General features: G+C 42.8%; 1 protein-coding gene across 1 annotated transcript in view; it reads right to left on the reverse strand.

Annotated features, from left to right (window-relative positions):
• The window catches only part of LOC126177795 (locomotion-related protein Hikaru genki-like), a 590640-nt gene that overhangs the window by 311383 nt on the left and 254751 nt on the right, over positions 1–24506 (reverse strand). The window contains exon 2 of the mRNA XM_049924482.1: positions 2657–2736. Within this exon, the coding sequence (XP_049780439.1) occupies positions 2657–2736 (80 nt within the window). The remainder of the gene's footprint in view (positions 1–2656; positions 2737–24506) is intronic.

Genomic DNA, 24506 nt, shown 5'->3' on the forward strand with positions numbered 1-24506 from the left:
TTCAGCTAAGTCCATGGATACGACCTAGCAAGACGCCATTAACCATTTCTAGAGAGAGTCTTACTTGTATAATCAAGAATGCTGTATACAAATGATGGATTAAAGTTAAGTATTCCAGCAGCTACGTACTTTTCTTTATAGCATTCATTACGTATCCTGTTTCAGACCTAACGCCAGCCGGCGTGTGCAAACGCGTGCCTTTCGGTTACCCGTCACTGTGGACTGGCTGTCTTGTCAGTCCACTACAGAGTCTGCTTTTGATGTCCTCCTCGCTCCGTCCGTCATTGGTTATTTTACTGCCTAGGTAGCAGAATTCCTTAACTTCATTGACTTCATGACCATCAATCCTGATGTTAAGTTTCTCGCTGTTCTCAATTCTACTACTTCTCATTACCTTCGTCTTTCTCATTAGACTGTTCATTCCGTTCAGCAGATCATTTAATTCTTCTTCACTTTCACTCAGGACAGCAATGTCATCAGCGAATCGTATCATTGATATCCTTTCACCTTGTATTTTAATTCCACTCCTGAACCTTTCTTTTATTTCCATCATTGCTTCCTCGATGTACAGATAGAAGAGTAGGGGCGAAAGCCGACAGCCTTGTCTTACACCCTTCTTAATACGAGCACTTCCTTCTTGATCGTCCACTCTTATTATTCCCTCTTGGTTGTTGTACATATTGTATATGACCCGTCTCTCCCTATAGCTTACCCCTACTTTTTTCAGAATCTCGAACAGCTTGCACCATTTTATACTGTCGAACGCTTTTTCCAGGTCGACAAATCCTATGAGAGTGTCTTTATTTTTCTTTAGCCTTGCTTCCAATATTAGCCGTAACGTCAGAATTGCCTCTCTCGTCCCTTTACTTTTCCTAAAGCCAAACTGATCGTCTCCTAACGCGTTCCCAATTTTCTTTTCCATTCTTCTGTATAATATTCTTGTAAGCAGCTTCGATGCATGAGCTGTTAAGCTGATTGTGCGATAATTCTCGCACTTGTCAGCTCTTGCCGTCTTCGGAATTGTGTGGATGACGCTTTTCCGAAAGTCAGATGGTATATTGCCAGACTCATATATTCTACACACCAACGTGAATAGTCGTTTTGTTGCCTCTTCCCCCAATGATTTTAGAAATTCTGATGGAATGTTATCTACCCCTTCTGCCTTATTTGACCGTAAGTCCTCCAAAGCTCTTTTAAATTCCGATTCTAATACTGGATCCCCTATCTCTTCTAAATCGACTCCTGTTTCTTCTTCTATCACATCAGACAAATCTTCACCCTCATAGAGGCTTTCAATGTATTCTTTCCACCTATCTGCACTCTCCTCTGCATTTAACAGTTAAATTCCCGTTGCACTCTTAATGTTACCACCGTTGCTTTTAATGTCACCAAAGGTTGTTTTGACTTTCCTGTATGCTGAGTCTGTCCTTCCGACAATCATATCTTTTTCGATGTCTTCACTTTTTCCTGCAGCCATTTCGTCTTAGCTTCCCTGCACTTCCTATTTATTTCATTCCTCAGCGACTTGTATTTCTGTATTCCTGATTTTCCCGGAACATGTTTGTGCTTCCTCCTTTCATCAATCAACTGAAGTATTTCTTCTGTTACCCATGGTTTCTTCGCAGCTACCTTCTTTGTACCTATGTTTTCCTTCCCAACTTCTGTGGTGGCCCTTTTTAGAGATGTCCATTCCTCTTCAACTGTACTGCCTACTGCGCTATTCCTTATTCCTTAGTACTTCCGTATCCCACTTCTTTGCGTATTGATTCTTCCTGACTAATGTCTTGAACTTCAGCCTACTTTTCATCACTACTATATTGTGATCTGAGTCTATATCTGCTCCTGGGTACGCCTTACAATCCAGTATCTGATTGCGGAATCTCTGTCTGACTATGATGTAATCTAATTGAAATCTTCCCGTATCTCCCGGCCTTTTCCAAGTATACCTCCTCCTCTTGTGATTCTTGAACAGGGTATTCGCTATTACTAGCTGAAACTTGTTACAGAACTCAATTAGTCTTTGTCCTCTTTCATTCCTTGTCCCAAGCCCATATTCTCCTGTAATCTTTTCTTCTACTCCTTCCCCTACAACTGCATTCCAGTCGCCCATGACTATTAGATTTTCGTCCCCCTTTGCATACTGCTTTACCCTTTCAATATCCTCATACACTTTCTCTATCTGTTCATCTTAAGCTTGCGACGTCGGCATGTATACCTGAACTTTCGTTGTCGGTGTTGGTCTGCTGTCGATTCTGGTTAGAACAACCCGGTCACTGAACTGTTCACAGTAACACACCTTCTGCTCTACCTTCCTATTCATAATGAATCCTACACCTGTTATACCATTTTCTGCTGCTGTTGATATTACCAGATACTCATCTGACCAGAAATCCTTGTTTTCCTTCCACTTCACTTCACTTACCCCTACTATATCTAGATTGAGCCTTTGCATTTCCCTTTTCAGATTTTCTAGTATTCCTACCACGTTCAAGCTTCTGACATTCCACGCCCCGACTCGTAGAACGTTATCCTTTCGTTGATTATTCAATCTTTTTCTCATGGTAACCTCCCCTCGGCTGTCCCCTCCCGGAGATCGTGATTTAGAATTGTGCTTGGTAATAGCGATGTTTTTATTAAGGAAGTGATGGTTACGTACCAGGTGGGAGGTGTCATTGACGAAAGCAGCGACGAGAAGTGGGGCACCACACCTCTCCTGGTGCCTGGGCCAGCGACCACCTGTAACATGAAGAGACCGTGTCACGTTACTACATTCTGGTGTATAAGAACACTAATGAGATGTATGTTGCGCTACATTTGCCGACGCGCATCTCGAACGAAAATTCGCTCTTCCATACTGCTTTCTCATACAGTTCTTTGTTTCTCAACGTGGCTCGGTTATTTGAGATACAAGGCCATCGCATATTTTCCTATACGTTCCTGCATTTTACAATCTCATTTGCCTTTGTGATGTATAAAACAAAGGTGACATACGTTATTCTACCTGTACTGGTTCCCGTGAGCAGTGGGAGTTTTTTTTTCCAATACCAATATCTAATATACACTCCTGGAAATTGAAATAAGAACACCGTGAATTCATTGTCCCAGGAAGGGGAATCTTTATTGACACATTCCTGGGGTCAGATACATCACATGATCACACTGGCAGAACCACAGGCACATAGACACAGGCAACAGAGCATGCACAATGTCGGCACTAGTACAGTGTATATCCACCTTTCGCAGCAATGCAGGCTGCTATTCTCCCATGGAGACGATCGTAGAGATGCTGGATGTAGTCCTGTGGAACGGCTTGCCATGCCATTTCCACCTGGCGCCTCAGTTGGACCAGCGTTCGTGCTGGACGTGCAGACCGCGTGAGACGACGCTTCATCCAGTCCCAAACATGCTCAATGGGGGACAGATCCGGAGATCTTGCTGGCCAGGGTAGTTGACTTACACCTTCTAGAGCACGTTGGGTGGCACGGGATACATGCGGACGTGCATTGTCCTGTTGGAACAGCAAGTTCCCTTGCCGGTCTAGGAACGGTAGAACGATGGGTTCGATGACGGTTTGGATGTACCGTGCACTATTCAGTGTCCCCTCGACGATCACCAGTGGTGTACGGCCAGTGTAGGAGATCGCTCCCCACACCATGATGCCGGGTGTTGGCCCTGTGTGCCTCGGTCGTATGCAGTCCTGATTGTGGCGCTCACCTGCACGGCGCCAAACACGCATACGACCATCATTGGCACCAAGGCAGAAGCGACTCTCATCGCTGAAGACGACACGTCTCCATTCGTCCCTCCATTCACGCCTGTCGCGACACCACTGGAGGCGGGCTGCACGATGTTGGGGCGTGAGCGGAAGACGGCCTAACGGTGTGCGGGACCGTAGCCCAGCTTCATGGAGACGGTTGCGAATGGTCCTCGCCGATACCCCAGGAGCAACAGTGTCCCTAATTTGCTGGGAAGTGGCGGTGCGGTCCCCTACGGCACTGCGTAGGATCCTACGGTCTTGGCGTGCATCCGTGCGTCGCTGCGGTCCGGTCCCAGGTCGACGGGCACGTGCACCTTCCGCCGACCACTGGCGACAACATCGATGTACTGTGGAGACCTCACGCCCCACGTGTTGAGCAATTCGGCGGTACGTCCACCCGGCCTCCCGCATGCCCACTATACGCCCTCGCTCAAAGTCCGTCAACTGCACATACGGTTCACGTCCACGCTGTCGCGGCATGCTACCAGTGTTAAAGACTGCGATGGAGCTCCGTATGCCACGGCAAACTGGCTGACACTGACGGCGGCGGTGCACAAATGCTGCGCAGCTAGCGCCATTCGACGGCCAACACCGCTGTTCCTGGTGTGTCCGCTGTGCCGTGCGTGTGATCATTGCTTGTACAGCCCTCTCGCAGTGTCCGGAGCAAGTATGGTGGGTCTGACACACCCGTGTCAATGTGTTCTTTTTTCCATTTCCAGGAGTGTATTTGTTTGCTCTGCGACGATCCTGCCTTTTTGCGTGATAGTGGAAGTAGCAGAACGCTGAAAGGTATCCAATAGACATCAACCTCCTCAACCTCTACACACAATTACGGATGAAACGAAGCCGTGTATTACTGCTGCCTGTGCTTCTGTTTTCGTTGAATTGTTTGAACGTTGGCAGCAATTGTTGCATGGCGGACTGCAAGCTTGTATTGACGCTGATGGCAGTAGTTTTCAGCACAGGCTTCGTGTATATAATGTTTCTTTACGTGTCAGAAATCACGGAGATATTATATTCACATATTCTTGTCTTTTGTTTTTCCTATACAGGGTGGTCCATTGATAGTGACCGGGTCAAATATCTCACGAAATAAGCGTCAAACGAAAAAACTACAAAGGACGAAATTTGTCTAGCTTGAAGGGGGAAACCAGATGGCGCTATGGTTGGCCCGCTAGATGGCGCTGCCATAGGTCAAACGGATAGCAACTGCGTTCTTTTTTTAAAAAAATAGGAATCTCCATATTTTTATTACATATTCGTGTTGTACATAAAAAATATGAATGTTTTAGTTGGACCACTTTTTTTGCTTTGTGATAGATGGCGCTGTAATAGTCACAAACGTATAAGAACGTGGTATCACGTAACATTCCGCCAGTGCGGACGGTAGGTGCTTCGTGATACATCACCCGCGTTAAAATGGACTGTTTACCAATTGCTGAGTGTACCTATGTTTCAGTACGTCCACTTAATTCTTATTCCACTTATAACGAGTGATACGGTGGGGTAATTACTTACGCTGACACGTCTCCTTTGTCGTACATATCGTTGAAAAAAAGCGAAAAAACAAAAGAAAAACGACTGTAGAATAAAATCTTGGAAATTATCTTTGAGAACCGACATTTTTCTTGGATATCTGACTATACATGTAATATTGCAGTATGATCAAAGCCGAGTCATGACAATGATGAGATTCATTTTTCCGTGTCGACTACACGATTTATTTTCGTCCGAGGTCAAGACTGGCGTTCTAGACTAGTGGTAGTTAATCTGGACCCTACAGATCGTGATCGCTGGTAGTGTCGTACGTACGCGCGCAGTCGCTGTTGTGGGCCAGTAAATTGTTTTCTGTCATCAGCTTAGGGCTCTTTGATTACCATTTTAAGTCGGGGGCATATAGGCATATTGCGTTAATGTTGTTACTTTGTTTCTTCTCTCTTTTATATGTTTATTAATTTATGTTTGGAATAGTTACACTACTCGCCATTAAAATTGCTACACCAAGAAGAAATGCAGATGATAAACGGGTATTCAATGGACAAATATATTATACTAGAACCGACATGCGATTACACTTTCACGCAATTTGGGTGCAGAGATGCTGAGAAATCAGTACTCATAACAACCACCTCTGGCCGCAATAACGGCCTTGGTACGCCTGGGCATTGAGTCAAACAGAGCTGGGATGGCGTGTACAGGTACAGCTGCCCATGCAGCTTCAACACGATACCACAGATCATCAAGAGTAGTGACTGGCGTATTGTGAAGAGCCAGTTGCTCGGCCACCATTGACCAAATGTTTTCAATTGGTGTGAGATCTGGAGAATGTGCTGGCCAGGGGAGCAGTCGAACATTTTCTGTATCTAGAAAGGCCCGTACAGGACTTGCAACATGCGGTCGTGCATTATCCTGCTGAAATGTAGGGTTTCGCAGGGATCGAATGAATGGTAGAGCCACGGGCCGTAACACATCTGAAATGGAACATCCACTGTTCAAAGTGCCGTCAATGCGAACAAGTGGTGACCGAGGCGTGTTGCCAACGGCACCCCATACCATCACGCCGGGTGATACGCCAGTATGGCTATGACGAATACACGCTTCCGATGTGCGTTCACCACGATGTCGCCAAGACGGATGCAACCATCATGATTCTGTAAACAGAACCTGGATTCATCCGAAAAAAATGACCTTTTGCCATTCGAGCGCCCAGGTTCGTCGTTGAGTACACCATCGCTGGCACTCGTGTCTGTGATGCAGCGTCAAAGGTAACCGCAGCCATGGTCTCCGGGCTGATAGTCCATGCTGCTGCAAACGTCGTCGAACTGTTCGTGCAGATGGTTGCTGTCTTGCAAACGTCCCCATCTGATGACTCAGGGATCGAGACGTGGCGGCACGATCCGTTACAGCCATGCGGATAAGATGACCGTTATCTCGACTGCTAGTGATACGAGGACGTTGGGATCCGGCACGGCATTCCATATTACCTTCCTGAACCCACCGATTCCATATTCTGCTAACAGTCATTGGATCTCGACCAACACGAGCAGCAATGTCGCGATAGGATAAACCGCAATCGCGATAGGCTACAATCCGACGTTTATCAAAGTCGGAAACGTGATGGTACGCATTTCTCCTCCTTAAACGAGGCATCACGACAACGATTCACCTGGCAACGCTGGTCAACTGCTGTTTGTGTATGAGAAATCGGTTGGAAACTTTCCTCATGTCAGCATGTTGCAGGTGTTGCCACCGGCGCCAACCTTGTGTGAGTGCTCTGAAAAGCTAATCATTTGCATATCACAGCATGTTCTTCCTGTCGGTTAAATTGCGCGTCTGTAGCACGTCATCTTGGTCGTGTAGCAATTTTAATGATCAGTAGTGTAGATTTGACGAATCTGGTCAACACGGTACAATTCGCTGCGTTATTGGCTCGAATACACGCCGTAAGTGAAAAAGTCGCTTCTCAAAGGGGCTGCCGCGGATATGTGCTGTACTCGAGGGGGAAAAAAAATACGCTGCCGTAGGTGTGACTGCAGCCGCAGATGTATACTGAGCGCAGATACTAGACGGCATACTGAGCAGAAGAACGAAGGCAGCTGTTAGGGAAGGAGCTTGTCAAATGCAACCAGTAACAGGACATCAAGGTGGGTTGGATTTTAGAAATAAAATGCAACTAATAGGGAAAACAACAAATAAAAAATTTGACGGTTGGTGTGTAAATCGAAATGAAGAATAAGGAAAGAGCTTGGTTGATGTATACGGAGAAACAGAAAATTTTAACGAAGAGAAGTTGACAGCCAAATTGAAAAATCCCCAACTGGCGAAAGTTGACGAGGTAAAACTCTTTGCTGAAATTTCACATACACAAGGAAAAGTACAGGAAATGTTTAAGCCGTTCAGGTCGAAGTTAATTCGATTACATTTCATTACGATAGTTTAGCTTTTGTCGGTGCCCTTCATATAATCGCTTCTCAAGTCACTAGGCATTTCATTCTACTGATCTTTAAGCAGGACTAACAGCGCACTTTCCGCATTTGTTCATGTATCCGTAGATAACACGAGTACTCATTTTCACACAAATGTATCTTGTATTTCTATGGATAAGTCTTCGACACAGAAACCACTCATAGTGTTATGGAATACACAACATCGTGGAGAGCATTAAACTCCACAAATTCTAGCATCCTTGGAATACGTCTTAAAATTCTACACCAGATAGGAGTCGACGATCCTGGACAGCAGTTTTGACGGTCACTTTTACTAATCTTTTCTCAGCCCCAAGTCCTTAGACGTATAGCCATTTCCATCTTCTTTTGCACCTCAAAAAATTTCTGTCCTCCGATCAACTTTTTTACAGTGACAAAAACCTGAGGACAACTTCTAAATGCACAGTATATTTATTTATTGTAGTTTGACGAATGTGAGAATGTCGGAACTGCGGTGGCTTTCTGCTCGTCTTATCCTTCTGTTTTACCGATTCGTGCATGAGTGTTAAGCTACTCGTGACCTAGTGTCATCGATTGGCGGGATCAGATGGCCTCTAACAGTGTTGTGTTTTGTGAACTGTGGAAGGTGTGAGACGAAAAATTAAATGTTACCTAAATCCTACTTCCGCTCATTGGAAGGGTTATTCAGTTTATAACTTCTAATTAACCTGTGTGAATCAAATAACATATAGCTTGATATAATATCATCAACACTTAATAACTAACCAACCTCTAACAGCTGCCCATATACTGGCAAAGCAAAGTTCTGTTTACTGTAGAACATAGATTTAGGTGTAATTTTCATTTCTGATCCCAAATACTGGATAAACTGCAGGATTACCTAATGAGGTAACTGTCAGACACAGTGGCACGCAGAGCCACACTGCTTTGTTGTTTAATTCCTTTTCACATATATCACGGCTGAATATAATTGTGTGCACTCGTGATTGTAACTGTAAGTTAAAATCAACACGAATGTGTGTTCCTGATTGTGCAAAATTGTCGAACGAAACTGATAATGTGTAGAATGACCTAAACGTTCTTAGAAGGGGAAAAACGTACAGTACATGACATGGAGTGTAAAGGATTGAACCTGAGCTCAACTCACAACTTTCATGGTTAAAAACCTCATTTCAGTAGTTTCATTCTTAATACCGTACATTATCATAGTGAAATGACCAGGAAGATGTTAGGGAATTGTTTTCTACTATGCGGTCAGTCTGTGTAAACAGTGAATTGTTTGTCACTCTGACTCGGTCATTTAATGGTATTTCTTTCCTGCTTTTGTTTTGTATATGTGACAGCAGGTGTCTGTCGTTATCAGTTTTTATTTTCATTTCTTTCACTTTTTTTACTTGACTTGTGACTTATTTCTCTTAAACGTTCTGAAAATATTGAAGGGCTTGACCCAAACTTTCAGGCTGTGATACGTTCTTTGTACCGGATGTCGAATGTTCTGCCAGATAGTTCTAAAAAAAAAATGGCTCTGAGCACTATGCGACTTAACTTCTGAGGTCATCAGTCGCCTAGAACTTAGAACTAATTAAACCTAACTAACCTAAAGAGATCACACACATCCATGCCCGAGGCAGGATTCGAACTTGCGACCGTAGCGGTCGCTTGGCTCAAGACTGTAGCGCCTAGAACCGCACGGCCACTCCGGCCGTCTAGTTAGTCCTACATACCTTATCTTGTACTGAATAGCAGTTGGTATACTCCTGCCCTCTGGTAGATGTCTACATATTTTGTTATTTCTGGGATATACTTTTGGACTGCCTTCTGTCTTTGAAAGCGATCTCCCGCCTTGTACTTAAAAAAAAGTATTATTTTATGTGCGAGTTTGAGCTTGTATGTCACTGTGTGCCATGTTCAGGCTTCTTTGTTGTCATCGTCATGTACTCTATATAATTGTTATTTTGCTACTTTGTGTGCTTATTCGTGTGAAGTTTTGTTCTTTTGTTGTTTGTTGTTGTTTCTCTATTGTTTTTATTGACTGTATCATTTTTTTATATTTTTGTTTAATTTTGTGAATGTATTTCTATGGCAGACATTATTTTTTAGTATTTGTATGATGGTGTCTAGTTCTTTCTGGTAGTTTTTGGTGCTGAGTGGTATTGTGCTGAATCTACCTGGGATGTACCTGAGTGCTGCTTGTGCTGTGAGTGTAGGTGATTTGAGTTCTGGTGTATGATCGTGTCAGTTGTGGCTCCAGTCATGGAAGGAGTGGAACGTGATATACTCATCTTCTTAGGCACAACTGCGTGCATACATAAAAAAGAATGAGCATGGGTGTGTGTGTTTTTCCTTAGGATAATTTAGGTTGTGTGTAAGCTTAGGGACTGATGACCTTATCAGTTAAGCCCCATAAGATTTCACACACATTTGAACATTTTTAAAAAAGAATTAGTTTTGAAAAATCCTTAATGGCTGTCAGAGCTATGTGCCAAACATAAACCACCATTTAGTGAAGGACAGTAACTCCTAAGTGTGGAAAATAAAACATCGTGTGGTCAGTACGTCGTATACCACTTAGGCCCCGTTGCGGAGTTTAGTTCATATTACACGGAATACCCTATAAATCTGCAGTTCCCTCATAGCAGTCAGGAAACATAAAGCTTATCGCTCATACTTGCTGCACGACCGGAAAAACGGCACATGAATGTAGACGCAGGTCCCGTGGCGAGCATCCGTTCGGCTATAATGCCCTGGGCTGCGTGATTCGCACTTGCAAGCAGTACGGATGCGCCATCGCAAACACATTCCGCCGGCGGCGGAGAAAATGAGATTGCAGTTTAATGGAGAATAACGGGAGAGGTAACCGTTACGAAAAAGCTCGGCGCTCTCTTTTTTTTCTTCCGCGAGCGAAAATACGGCGCGGAGGGCGCGGGGCGGAGCAGCAGCGGCATCAAACAGCGGCGCGGGCGCGGCTCCGCGGTCCCGCTGGCCGCTTGCGCTGCGCCTCACGTCGCGGCCGCCGCGCCGCCGGAAACAATTACACAGCAAGTGCTCGGCGAGTCTGCTCGCAGCAGCCGAGGCGTGCGGCCGCCACCTCGCCGCCGGCAGCCGCCTTTGCCATCTCCAGCAGCTGCAGCTGCGGGCCGCGTTGCATACGTAACACAGCGCGCCGCACGCGTCCCGCATACGACGGAAAGCCAATTATGTTTCTGACGTTTCATTATCAGCGCGTGTGCTGCGGAGCCAATGTTTCCCAGTGTCGTGCAGTCGTCAGGGCGGAAACGTGTTTACCGTAGGCCAAACCTCACTTTTGAGGTATAATTAGGCAGAAGCATTCGGTTAAAACCAGCACTCGAGATTGCAACAGCAATTGTTTATTTACCGATTTCAGCTTATATTAAAGCTATCTTCAGAATATTTGGCCCCCTAAAGTCGTCGGCACACGAACCGTGCTGTCGAACGTTAACGTTGAGCGTGCCAAGTTCAACGTACTGCTGAAGGCTCAGGAACGATGCGACTTTTGCATACCATACGGTACGTGGGCCCCAGCGTGGTATACGCGATCGTAACGCACTCCAGCGGCAGTCTGAGGGATGTTTCTAGTTCGTAAATCACACTGTTTACTCAAAGGGCGCGCGCAAAATTCCGACTTTAGCTCTATTAAAACGCACATTTCCTCCATCGTCCATTAAAAGGAAAGTACCGTGTCCAATCAATAAGGACACAGGCTTATAAAAGTTCCATTACAAACAGTGTGGTCCAAGTTTGTAATACTTCTCCGCATAAGATAAACATTATTTCATCATTCCCACATTTTAGTAAAACCCCAAGGTCAGTCTTAGATGATCACTGTCCCGACCCAGTAGCAGAATCTCTGCAACATGTGAATTACGAAGCGTAAAAGAAAAAGGAGCAAAATATCTTTGTACAAGTAGCGCAAGCTGTCCTGTAGATTAAGCTAATCGAACAGTCACCCCTCAAAAAAAGGTGAACTTATATTTACATAACATCAAATATTATAGCATATACTTAAATTAAACTAATAATAAAGTATCAGAACCTAATAAAAACGGGAATGTTAGGAAAAAATTCGGAAGTGTTGAGACGCGAACCACCGCCTCAACAAGCACTCATTACTGGACAGAGACGCTACACATTACGCTTTTTTTTGCTTTTTTTATTTTTATTTTATTTTATTTTTATACAAATGGATAAAAGGAAGGCCGTTCCTCTTCGGCTACATAAACAGAATAATAGGAAGTCGTCCCGTTACGACAAAGTATGCTCCATACTATAGCCCGCTGTATATTTTTCGATGACTGTCTTCTCGTTGCTGTGTTGTTTCCGTTGTTTGTTCAATCTCTTAAAAAAAAAAAAGGAACTGGGAAGAGGTGCTATGGTTATCTTCTCATGTCATCGATAATCCAGCTGCGAGGCGGATTATGGAATGCGCTCCAAAGATAAACTATCAACAATCTCTTTCTGCCAAATGATAATGTGTTACCCCTTGCTAAAAACGTTAATGGTATATAATTATGTCACTCATTGAAATTTAGTTATAACAAATTGTACCAAGAACAATGCGTTTTCGGCGGATCTTCAGTGTGTCGCTGCCTTCAAATAGCATACTCTCATAACACGCAAGTTACAATACTTGTTTTGCCACGAATATGATGTTTCTCATTATTTTATTGGAACGAATCACACAACTAACAACGGGTCTCCCAGTGATTCTCAATTTGCTGGTTCTCAGAAACGGCATATATACATATAGGCTTGAAATGAATGCCAATATGGCGCCTCATAACTCTGTACTGAAGGGAGACGGCGTGCGTGTGACGTAGGTGGCGTTGTGCCATCTCATTGGTCAACGCTCAGACGCACGCTCAGAATATCTGACATGCCAGATATTGCTCTGCACGTTCGGAAAGACTCCCGAACGTGCTATTCCACGCTATGACGTCAGAAATTCGGCACGCTCAACGCTCAACGTTCGGATGCACGGTCCGTGTGCCGACGGCTTTAGGCTGTGCCGGCCTCTGTGGCCGAGAGGTTCTACGCGTTTCAGTCCGGAACCGCCGCCGGCTGGAGTGGCCGTGCGGTTCTAGGCGCTACAGTCTGGAGCCGAGCGACCGCTACGGTCGCAGGTTCGAATCCTGCCTCGGGCATGGATGTGTGTGATCCTCTTAGGTTAGTTAGGTTTAAGTAGTTCTAAGTCTAGGGGACTGGTGTTGGGGAAGCCCGCCCGGTTAGCCGTTCGGCTTTCCGGATTGGGAAGGAGCCCCTGGTCCCCGGCAAGAATCCGCCCGGAGGACTTGTGTCTAGGTCCGATGAGCCGGCCAGTCTGTGGATGGATTTTAGGCGGGTTTCCATCTGCCTCGGCGACTGCGGGCTGGTTGCCCTTATTCCGACTCATCAACACTATGTCGGCGATTGCTGCGCAAACACGTTCTCCACGCACGCGTACACCACCATTACTCTATCACGCAAACATAGGGGTTACACTCGTCTGGTGTGAGACGTTCCCTTTAGGCCGGGGGGGGGGGGGGGGGGAAGGGATCAGCACAATCATCCTGAAAGAGTGGTTCGGTGTGGGAGGGGTGAAGTGAACAGCGGTAGTCGTCGTGGGGTTGTGGACCGCTGCGGCTGCGGCGGGGCGGAGCCTCTCCGTCGTTTCTAGGCCCCCGGTTAACATACAATACAATATAATGGCCTTAGAAAAGGTAAGGGCCGCAAAACGATTCTTCCGAGGTTGCTCTCGATATGGAAACAGGACTTAAAAGAGGAATTAACAAAAATCAAGACACGTAATGAGATTTGTCGATGTAGACGGGAAATGGGCATATGGCGTTATCGGCAGGGAATCCGTTGAGAGACGCTCGGTCGCCTGGTGAAGTCTTCATATTTGACCCCTCCAAGTCATGAGAGGTGAAATCTTCGACCCGTCCTGTAATCGAGCCCGGAACCTCATGATCGAGCGTCTGTAGCACAAGAGAAAGAGTTTCTGACGCTCACCAAGAAAAAATATTTGACAAATGTAAAACAGAGCACCATTTTCAGTATTTTCACGAAAACAATTCTACCCTACTGTGAAATACGGATGATACGTAAAGTTGCGCTCTACGGAAGTTTTTGTGCAGTACATAAATGACGTAATAAATGGCAGGATTACCGACAATATTGGTAGCATTTGTAAGGAAAGAAAAATAAATGAATGTGTGAGAGAGAAACTGGGCGCCAGCGACATTTCTTGGTTTTTTGTTTGTTTGCTTAGTGTTAGTCCATTGTGTATTTCATATCCTTACAAAATATAAATTGCATTTTACAAGTAATAAAAATTAGTTGATCGCGTAACTTCTGCGCTTTGTATGCAACCAAAGCAATTACTTTTCATGCAGGTACATTTTTCATGCACAAATATCAAAAATGTATACAATTATTGTTGTTATTTTGTACTCAGTAGAACGTTCCTCATAATGACCAAAACAAGAGTGTTCTTTTATTAATGATAAACGCGAAATATAATTATGAATGAAAAAAACGTTTCGCATACGTTCGAGGAAGTAATGAAGCAAAGTTTGATACGTTTTAATCCGCAGTCGTCTGTTTTCCAATTTTATCTTTTCTAAGGATATTGCGTTTTTTAGTACTATTTGAGGAGTCTGTATTTTAATTTTTACCACAACATCGCTTTGTTTCAAGTTAAAAAACAAAGATTTTCGCCTAAAACCTGAATTAAATATTGACAATTTCAATTTTGCTACAAATACAGTTTATTTTTAAGTAACAGGCAGTAGGTTAACTCTGTAGAAGAAAAATGTTCCGCAGGCTACGCTGCTATTTATATATCGTCAGTCCACCGCTACCGGTTTTTAAGGGAATCTATTAAGGCACTGATCATACACGCAAACAAAGCTATCGAAATGAGGTAATGCCCCATAGGTACTCAACACATCTGAAGTACACAAAATGCGGTTACGATCGCAACAGACCAAGACTGCTAGGAAAACTACCATAGTTTGTCCGTGCTTATTATAGTCTGCGGTAGACTACGGTAGATTTAAAACTCTTGTAATATTTAAGGAGCAGACAAATGAAAACAAGACACATGGAGAAAAAAGTAAGTACATTGTTTATTGTTCCAAAAGTAATCGCCGTTACTATTTATACATTCATCCCACTTCGAGAGAGGGCGGAAATGCGACAGTAAGAAGAACTGCCTCTGAAAACTGTGTCTGTAACACGTAACTTCATCTTTGTAATTCTATGTATCTGATATCTGATGATAAGTTATCCCGAAACCCATAATAGTAAAGTCATTCCTCATCAGTTGATAGCGTTTTACTAAGTGACCTATTCAACATATGTGCGGTATTCTTCCGAGAGGGTCAGTGACTTTATGCAGAAACGTTTGCGGTTGCTATAGAACAATGATGTTAACTAGACGTGCACCATTTCGTATGAAGCAAGTCGATGACCATGGATGTCCTTCTTCAGGACTCCAAAAACACAGAAATCGCATATGAATTGATCGAATTGAATGGGAGATGTATGGGCCAACCCACATGTTCCCAAATTTGTTTCGAGAAAGTTACAGAAGTTTCACTGGGAAGCCCTTACACATCCTCTAAGACCGATCGATTTTCGTATTTTTGCAGCCGTCAAGAAAGATACTTATGGCCATCGATTATTTTCAGAAGAAGAGACGCAAGCCTGGTTACAGTCATGCTTCCGTAGGCAACCACAAACATTTTAGCATGATACTGACTGACTTATCACACAGTGGGATAAATGTATTGGCAGTAATGGAATAATAAAAAGTTTACCTACTCATTTTCGAACCGTCTAGTTTTCATTTGACTGTTGCCCCTTACACAACACACAGAATAACCAAGAGGGAAAAATAACACTGGGAGACCAAGATCGAAGACCTCCGGGTAAGAAGGGACTACGTTCGGGATACAGTGTTACTGTTCAGTCTTAACATCCAAGAAGCAACGATGGGAATGAAAGAAATATTCATGACTGGGATTAAGGTTAGGGGTGAAACTAAATTAACAATGAATTCTGCTGATGACATTAATAATGCTCTTCCACATGTTCAGCTAAGGCGCACCATCGTCCGGGTGTTTATCGAACGCTAATTCACAGCTCTTTGAAGTTATATTTAATCCTAGGACTAAAAATTCGAACGCTCCATATCGTTACTATATTCAACAGCTCCTCGTTAGACCGAGAAATCGTAATCGTTTACTTCGTAGTGTCTTTTTTGCATCTTGTTTATACTTAGCTTTGTGTCCAACTGTTGGTCTCAACGATGAAACGTCATGAGTCGAATTAATACATTAACGGGGAAAGATCTACAACTCAGGCAATACGCCATTAAGCTGGTGTCTGTCCTTTTGCTGTTGTCTTAGGATGTATGTTAATGGGCAAAAGAGGGTTAGAAATCAGAGCAAGCTGCAGTGCGTAAAAGTCCGTGCAGTTACTTCTGTACTCCGCGGGATAGAATGAAGTCCGTGTCGCTAGTATCTGTAAACATCGTAATAGCACACCAGTCTCCTAGCTTAACCACAATTTAAAGATAGCCTATGTAATAATATGTATTGTAGTGACCTGGGTACGCCTTACAATAGAGTATTAGATTCCGGTACCTCTGTCTGAACATTATGTAATCCAGTTAGAATCTTCCTGTCTGCCAGAGTCTCTTCCAAGTGGGAATCTTGTATGAATTTTGTCTGGATGTTGCTATTGTTTGCTAAGGGTAGTGGTAATACTTTAATTTGATGCATCGAGATCCAGGGACGCTAACTAATGAATTAATTCCCGACGTGAATAGCTTATTTTGTGCTATCGATCTTCTGACTGGTTTGATGCGGCCGGTCACGAATTCCTCTCCCGTAGCAACCTCTTAATTCCAGAGTAGCACTTGCAACCTATGTCCTCAATTGTTTTCTGGATGTATTCCAGACTCTGTCCCCCCTACAGTTTTCACCCTGTCCAGTTCCCTCTAGCACCGAGGAGGTTATTCCCTGACGCCTTAACACATGTCATATCAACCTGTCCCTTCTTATTGTCAGTGTTATCCATATAGTCCTTTCCTCGCCAATCCTACGGAGAGCCTCTACTTAAGTTACCCTTGTTTTCATCATTCTTCTGTAGCACCTCATCACAAACACTTCGAAACTCTTCTGTTCCTGTTTTCCTACTGTCCGTGATTCACACCCATACAACGCTGTGCTCCAAATGCACATTCTCAGAAATTTGTTTGTTCCAATCAAGGTCTATGTCTGATAGCTTCTCTTGGTCTGGAATGTCCCCTTTTCCTGTGTTCCTCCTCCTTCCTTCGTCATGGGTTTATTTGAATTCAAAGATACCATAATTGTTTTGAATTTTCTATATGCTGAGTAACTTCTTCCGATGATCATTTCTTTTTCGATTTCTTCACATTTTTCTTCAAGCCATTTCACCATGGCTGCCGTGCTCTTCCTATTTATTTCATTCATAAGTGGTTTAGATTGCTGTATTCCTGTCTCTCCCTGAACACTTTTGTACTTTCTCGTGCCGTAAATACATTGAAGTATTTCTTCTGTTACCTAAGATTTTTCGCCTTTACTTCCTTGTACTTTTCTGAATGTCCATCATCTGTGATTTTCCCTTTTAGATATATCCACTCCTTTTCAACTGAATTGTGTACTGTGATCTATATTCCTTATCGAAGTATCCACATCCTTAACTCATTTCAGACGCGTCTCATCGTTTCACAGTACTTCAGTACCCTGCTGCCTTCTACACTCACTCTTCCGTGCAATTAAACTTCGGTATTTTCTTCATCATTACAAAATTATGATATGATTCTATACCTGCTACTAGGTACACCTTAGAATCCAATGTCTGATTTTGGAATCTCTGTTTGACCATGACGCAGTCCAGCTGGAACCTTCACATGTCTCCCTGTCTTTCCCAAGTAAACTTGTTCTTGGGATTCCTGAACAAACGATCTGACATTTTTCCTTCGTTCCCCTTCCCTGAAATCACGTTCCAATCCTCCATCATAATCAGATTTTCAACTCCTTTTACGTACTGAATTACCCACTCAATATCCTCATACACGTTCTCTATTTCTTCATCGTCTGCTTGCTACGTCGGGGTCGGCCGAAGTGGCCGAGTGGTTCTAGGCGCTAAGGTCTGGAACCGCGCGACCGCTACGGTCGCAGGTTCGAATCCTGCATAGGGGGAAAAGTGTATGATGTCCTTCGGTTAGTTATGTTCAAGTAGTTCTAAGTTCTAGGGGACTGATGACCTCAGCAGTGCATAGTGCTCAGAGCCATTTTTTTTTTTTTTTTTGGAGTATCATTGTGAGTTATAAAATCAACACGTTTTTAGACATGCATTGAGGAACCCTGTCCAATTCAGTGAAAAACATATTACATCACACTATTCTCTGTTTAATTGTACTCATGCGATAAACATTTACAGAGCGTAGCCGAGCTTCACATGAGCATTTTAAAAGATGATGTAATCGTAAATTGAAAAGATGTTATAATCGTAAACATGTTAAGTTACCGATACGGTGGGAGTGAATGGGCGAAGTAAAATATGTCTTTGCTAGTGTAATTGAATTAATGTAAAAAAGGAAAAAGAAGAAAAATGTTTTTGCTATATATTCTAATATGCTGAATGGTGGATCACACAAGCAAGATTTATATACAAACAAAATCAAACACCGTGTACAGCACTTAATCACAATAAGGTTAAGTTTTCTCTTATAGGGATAAAGTTAAGTTTGAACATTGAATCTGCAGTTGCGTTTGACATTATAAATATTAATGTTTTAATATATTAGAATATGAATGCCATTTGAAATTTAATTTTACATTAAAGGTACAAGTAGCTGACGCAAGGAGGGTAAAATATTTTTATGAAACAACTTTCGAAATGTATGCCTGTCTTGAACTATGGAAATAATGCATTGATTTCAACTACGAGAAGACCTCTCGGAAATTATTTAGAAAGGAGATGTTGGATGACTGTGTTTGTTCATTCAGACGTTGGGAAAAGTGTTCTTATGTATATGAATCAGTCTCATCTAGAAGGTTTACCGTGCCACCATTATCTGTAAGGCGTAAGATCTGAAGCTTGAGCCGTGTGGGGTAGCCGAATGGTCTCAGGCCCCTTGTCACGGTTCGCGCGGCTCACCCCGTCGGAGGTTCGAGTTCTCCCTCGGGCATTGGTGTGTGTGTTGTCTTTAGACTAAGTTAGTTTAAGTTAGATTAACTAGTGTATAAGCTTAGGGGCCGATGGCTTCTGCAATTTGGTCCCATAAGATCTTACCACAAAATCAGGAAATAGTTTTCTATATTGTCTACTGTGAGACAAAGAATAGACCAGAGGAGGGATTGGTTAGATCGTAAACAGGCAGTCAAGGAATAAGATAAAAGCTCCCTACATTATTATTAATTATAAATTAGTAAATGCAAGTTTTACATCACAATCTAAGTGGTGCTGTATACCAGAATCTCAGTAACATTCGCAGGGTGGAAGCACAGAAAAATATTCACTATCGTTAACAGCACAGCTCACGCTGTATACTCGCATCCAAAGGCTCAATCTTCTCAACGTTCTGCAAACGGCAATAGCAATTACACACTGCAAGCTGAACACAATTTTGCGTGGAATTTTACGAACATGATTAGTTTCATACGACATGGCCTAAATCGTATTTATCGGTAGAGTAATAGGTTTCTGCTAATTAGTTTCACTAATTATCCTATTAAACGACGACAAACATTAATTAAATCTGATGTGTTACCAGACTGTGAAACGTAGCTGTACAGATGAAAAGTACAGTCCGTGAACAATTGAAGGGTGGTCAGGCGTAAATGCTCTCTGGAATTTCTCTGTCTAGCGCTTGAAATGAAACTCGTCGACCTAGTTTTCGAAAATATGAACTGTTGAAATCAAAACGCAGAAAAAGTAACACCTCTTTCGGATTGCCATTTCCACATAGAACGTGGACATTGACGGCATAATCTCCCTTTTGAAAGAGGATGTCTATACTTTCCAAAGATAACCCACACGAAACACATTATGGAGTGCTTCGTAGCTAGAATTGTGTATGATTATTCCACATAATTCGGTTCTCCCTTCTCATTACATTCGACTTATAGTTCACTTTACTTCGACTGTAGGTGATCTCCTTGAAAGATAACTTCAAGTATTTACGTAAAATACAAGTAGAAAAACATATGGAATCACTAGTAGGAGAATTTGACATGGCTCAGGACGAGGAATGGAAATTGCAATTACAAGAAACGTGTCACGGTATTAAAGATTCAAAAAATATTTCATTAATTTTCGTGAAATCTTCTGTCGTCATTTTCTTCACACAGTCTTATTTTAATGAAGGTACACGTTCACTGAATAAAGCAGACGTTTTAACAAATGAGAAATGTTACAAAAATGTTTATCGCAGTCAGCATAAAAATAGCGACTTGCCCTAGGACAGCACTGCGAGTCTTATCCACTTCCAGAACCTCGAAAATAAACAATAGTGTGTTAGCAAATATTTAAGATACCCTTCTCCTTCTGTTCTCACAATGTATGGAAAGAAACACGTCAACATTTACTCTATATAAAGGGGTGCACAAATATTTAGAAACACCAAAACCACAACACCTTAGCACCCCTAATATTCGAAGCAACACCCATTCATCTCAGAATGGATAAATACCAATTCTGTATGGTTTTCAAGGGAATCTTGTACCATTCATGGTGCAAAATAATGGTACGTTAAGATAAATATGATGGAGGTGAATAGCAATCAAGCACGCTCCTCTCCTAAGTCGACAAGAAAGACTCGATAATATTGACATATGCTGGGTGTTGTGGCTAGGGGAGGTGAAACATTTCATCCTCATGCTCTTTAGAACCAGTCCTGAACGAAGCTAATTGTATGAACATGGCCTCTGTTCTCGTATTATCACCACTGAGGAACATTTTTTGCCATGGGGCAGGACTAAACAGCCAAAGTGGCCAAATAGTCTTTGGGAATAATGCAGTCTTTCAGGGTAAGCATCGGACTCGAAGAATACCACTATATAGCCCCCTACATCGTGGGCCAACCCGCGCCATGTTTCACTCTTGACAGCAAGATGTCAGCTTCGTAGTCTTGAGACGGCGTACACAAGACGTAAACACGGACATTTGTTTGGAACAGTGTGAACAAACACTTTCTTCCGTTGCTCTATAGTCCATGCAATATAAAGCTTATAGAGCTCCCTTCGTGTTGTTTTGATGCTGACAAGGTTCGTGAGTGCGGCATTCAATTCGTCCTCATTATTTTTTGTCACAATCCTCTTTGTTGTTGTTGTTGTCTTCAGTCCTGAGACTGGTTTGATGCAGCTCTACATGCTAATCTATCCTGTGCAAGCTCCTTCATCTCCCAGTACCTACTGCAACCTGCATCCTTCTGAATCTGCTTAGTGTATTCATCTCTTGGTCTCCCTCTACGATTTTTACCCTCCACGCTTCCCTCCAATGCTAAATTTGTAATCCCATGATGCCTCAGGACATGTCCTACTAGCCGATCCCTTCTTCTAGTCAAGTTGTGCCACAAACGTCTCTTCTCCCCAATCCTATTCAATACCTCCTCATTAGTTACGTGATCTACCCACCTAATGTTCAACATTCTTCTGTAGCACCACATTTCGAAAGCTTCTATTCTCTTCTTGTCCAAACTATTTATTGTCCCTGTTTCACTTCCATATATGGCTACACTCCATACAAATACTTTCAGAAACGACTTCCTGACACTTAAACCTATACTCGATGTTAACAAATTTCTCTTCTTCAGAAATGCTTTCCTTGCCATTGCCAGTCTACATTTTATATCCTCTCTACTTCGACCATCATCAGTTATTTTGCTCCCCAAATAGCAAAACTCCTTTACTACTTTAAGTGTCTCATTTCCTAATCTAATTCCCTCAGCATCACCCGATTTAATTCGACTACATTCCATTATCCTTGTTTTGCTTTTGTTGATGTTCATATTATATCCACCTTTCAAGACACTGTCCATTCCATTCAACTGCTCTTCCAAGTCCTTTGCTGTCTCTGAGAGAATTACAATGTCATCGGCGAACCTCAAAATTTTTATTTCTTCTCCCTGGATTTTAATACCTACCACGAATTTTTCTTTTGTTTCCTTTACTGCTTGCTCAAGAATTTGAAAGAGAGTATTCCAGTCAACATTGTCATAAGCTTTCTCTAAGTCTACAAATGCTAGAAACCTAGGTTTGCCTTTCCTTAATCTTTCTTCTAAGATAAGTCGTAAGGTCAGTATTGCCTCACGCGTTCCAACATTTTTACAGAATCCAAACTGATCTTCCACGAGGTCGGCTTCTATCAGTTTTTCCATTCGTCTGAAAATAATTCGTGTTAGTATTTTGCAGCTGTGACTTATTAAACTGATAGTTCGGTAATTTTCACATCTGTCAACACCTGCTTTCTTTGGGATTGGAATTATTATATTCTTCTTGAAGTCTGAGGGTATTTCGCCTGTCTCATACATTTTGCTCACCAGATGGAACAGTTTTCTGAGGACTGTTTCTCCCAAGGCCGTCTGTAGTTCTAATGGAATGTTGTCTACTCCCGGGGCCTTGTTTCGACTCAGGTCTTTCAGTGCTCTGTCAAACTCTTCACGCAGTGTCGTATCTCCCATTTCATCTTCATCTACATCCTCTTCCATTTCCATAATATTGTCCTCAAGTACATCGCCCTTGTGTAGACACTCTATATACTCTTTCCACCTTTCTGCTTTTCCCTCTTTGCTTAGAACCGGGTTTCCATCTGAGCTCTTGATATTCACACAAGTGGCTCTCTTTTCTCCAAAGGCCTTTTTAATTTTCCTGTAGGCTGTATCTATCTTACCCCTAGTGAGATAAGCCTCCACATCCTTACATTAGTCCTCTAGCCATGCCTGCTTAGCCATTTTGCACTTCCTGTCGATCTCATTTTTGAGACGTTTGTATTCCTTTTTGCCTGCTTCATTTACTGCATTTTTATATTTTTTCCTTTCATCAATTAAATTCAATATTTCTCCTGTTACCCAAGGATTTCTACTAGCCTTCGTCTTTTTACCTACTTGATCCTCTGCTGCCTTCACTACTTCATCCCTCAGAGATACCCATTCGTCTTCTACTGTATTTCTTTCCCCCATTCCTGTCAATTGTTCCCTTATGATGTCACTGAAACTCTGTACTACCTCTGGTTTAATCAGTTTATCCAGGTCCCATCTCCTTAAATTCCCACCTTTTTGCAATTTCTTCAGTTTTAATCTACAGCTCATAACCAATAGATTGTTGTCAGAGTTCACATCTGCCCCTGGAAATGTCCTACAATTTAAAACCTGGTTCCTAAATCTGTCTTATCATTATATTTTCTATCTGATACCTTTTAGCATCTCAAGGATTCTTCCACGTATACAATCTTCTTTTATGATTCTTGAACCAAGTGTTAGCTATGATTAAGTTAAGCTCTGTGCAAAATTCTAACAGACGGCTTCCTGTTTCATTTCTTAGCATCAATCCAAATTCACCTACTATGTTTCCTTCTCTCCCTTTTCCTACTGTCGAAATCCAGTCACCCATGACTATTAAATTTTCGTCTCCCTTCACACCTGAATAATTTCTTTTATCTCATGATACATTTCTTCAATTTCTTCGTCATCTGCAGAGATAGTTGGCATATAAACTTGTACTACTGTAGTAGGCATGGGCTTCGTGTCTATCGTGGCGTTCACTATGCTGTTTGTAGTAGCTTACCCGCACTCCTATTTTTTTATTCATTATTAAACCTACTCCTGCTTACCCCTATTTGATTATGTATTTATAACCCTGTATTCACCTGACCAGAAGTCTTGTTCCTCCTGCCAACGAACTCCACTAATTCCTGCTATATCTAACTTTAACCTATCCATTTCCCTTTTTGAATTTTCTAACCTACCTGCCCGATTAAGGGATCTGACATTCCACGTTCCGATCCGTAGAATGCCAGTTTTAGTTTTCTTTCTCCCGATAACGACGTCCTCTTGAGTAGTCCCCGCCCGGAGATCCGAATGGGGGACTATTTTACCTCCGGAATATTTTACCCAAGAAGACGCCATCATCATTTAACTATACAGTAAAGCTGCATGCCCTCGGGAAAAATTACGGCTGTAGTTTCCCCTTGCTTTCAGCCGTTCGCAGTACCAGCACAGCAAGGCCGTTTTGGTTAGTGTTACAAGGCCAGATCAGTCGATCATCCAGACTGTTGCCCCTGCAACTACTGAAAAGGCTGATGCCCCTCTTCAGGAACCACACGTTTGTCTGGCCTCTCAACAGATACCCCTCCGTTGTGGTTGCACCTACGGTACGGCTATCTGTATCGTTGAGGCACGCAAGCCTCCCCACCAACGGCAAGGTCCATGGTTCATGGGGGAGACAGTCCTCTTAACGACTCAACACTCTTAATCCTCTTAATGACGTAATGACAGATCACACAAAACACGCTTTCTTTCACGTTGTGGCTTAGCGCATGATGTTTTTCAGCTTGACCTGTATGCGGTGTAAATCTTCGACAAGGTGACCCGTGAAACATCAAACACCTGGCCACCTTGGTAGTGAAACCGCCCCAATACACGAGCATCAGAGTTTTGCCCACCTTTGAATTCTCTCTTCGCACCGACTTAATCCGCTCACGTCCACGAACATACAGCACTGTTCTTACCATGACTGATACCTGTAATGTACTGATGATCCTGCACAGGT

Source organism: Schistocerca cancellata, chromosome 1, assembly GCF_023864275.1.
Source record: "Schistocerca cancellata isolate TAMUIC-IGC-003103 chromosome 1, iqSchCanc2.1, whole genome shotgun sequence".
Classification (NCBI taxonomy): domain Eukaryota; kingdom Metazoa; phylum Arthropoda; class Insecta; order Orthoptera; family Acrididae; genus Schistocerca; species Schistocerca cancellata.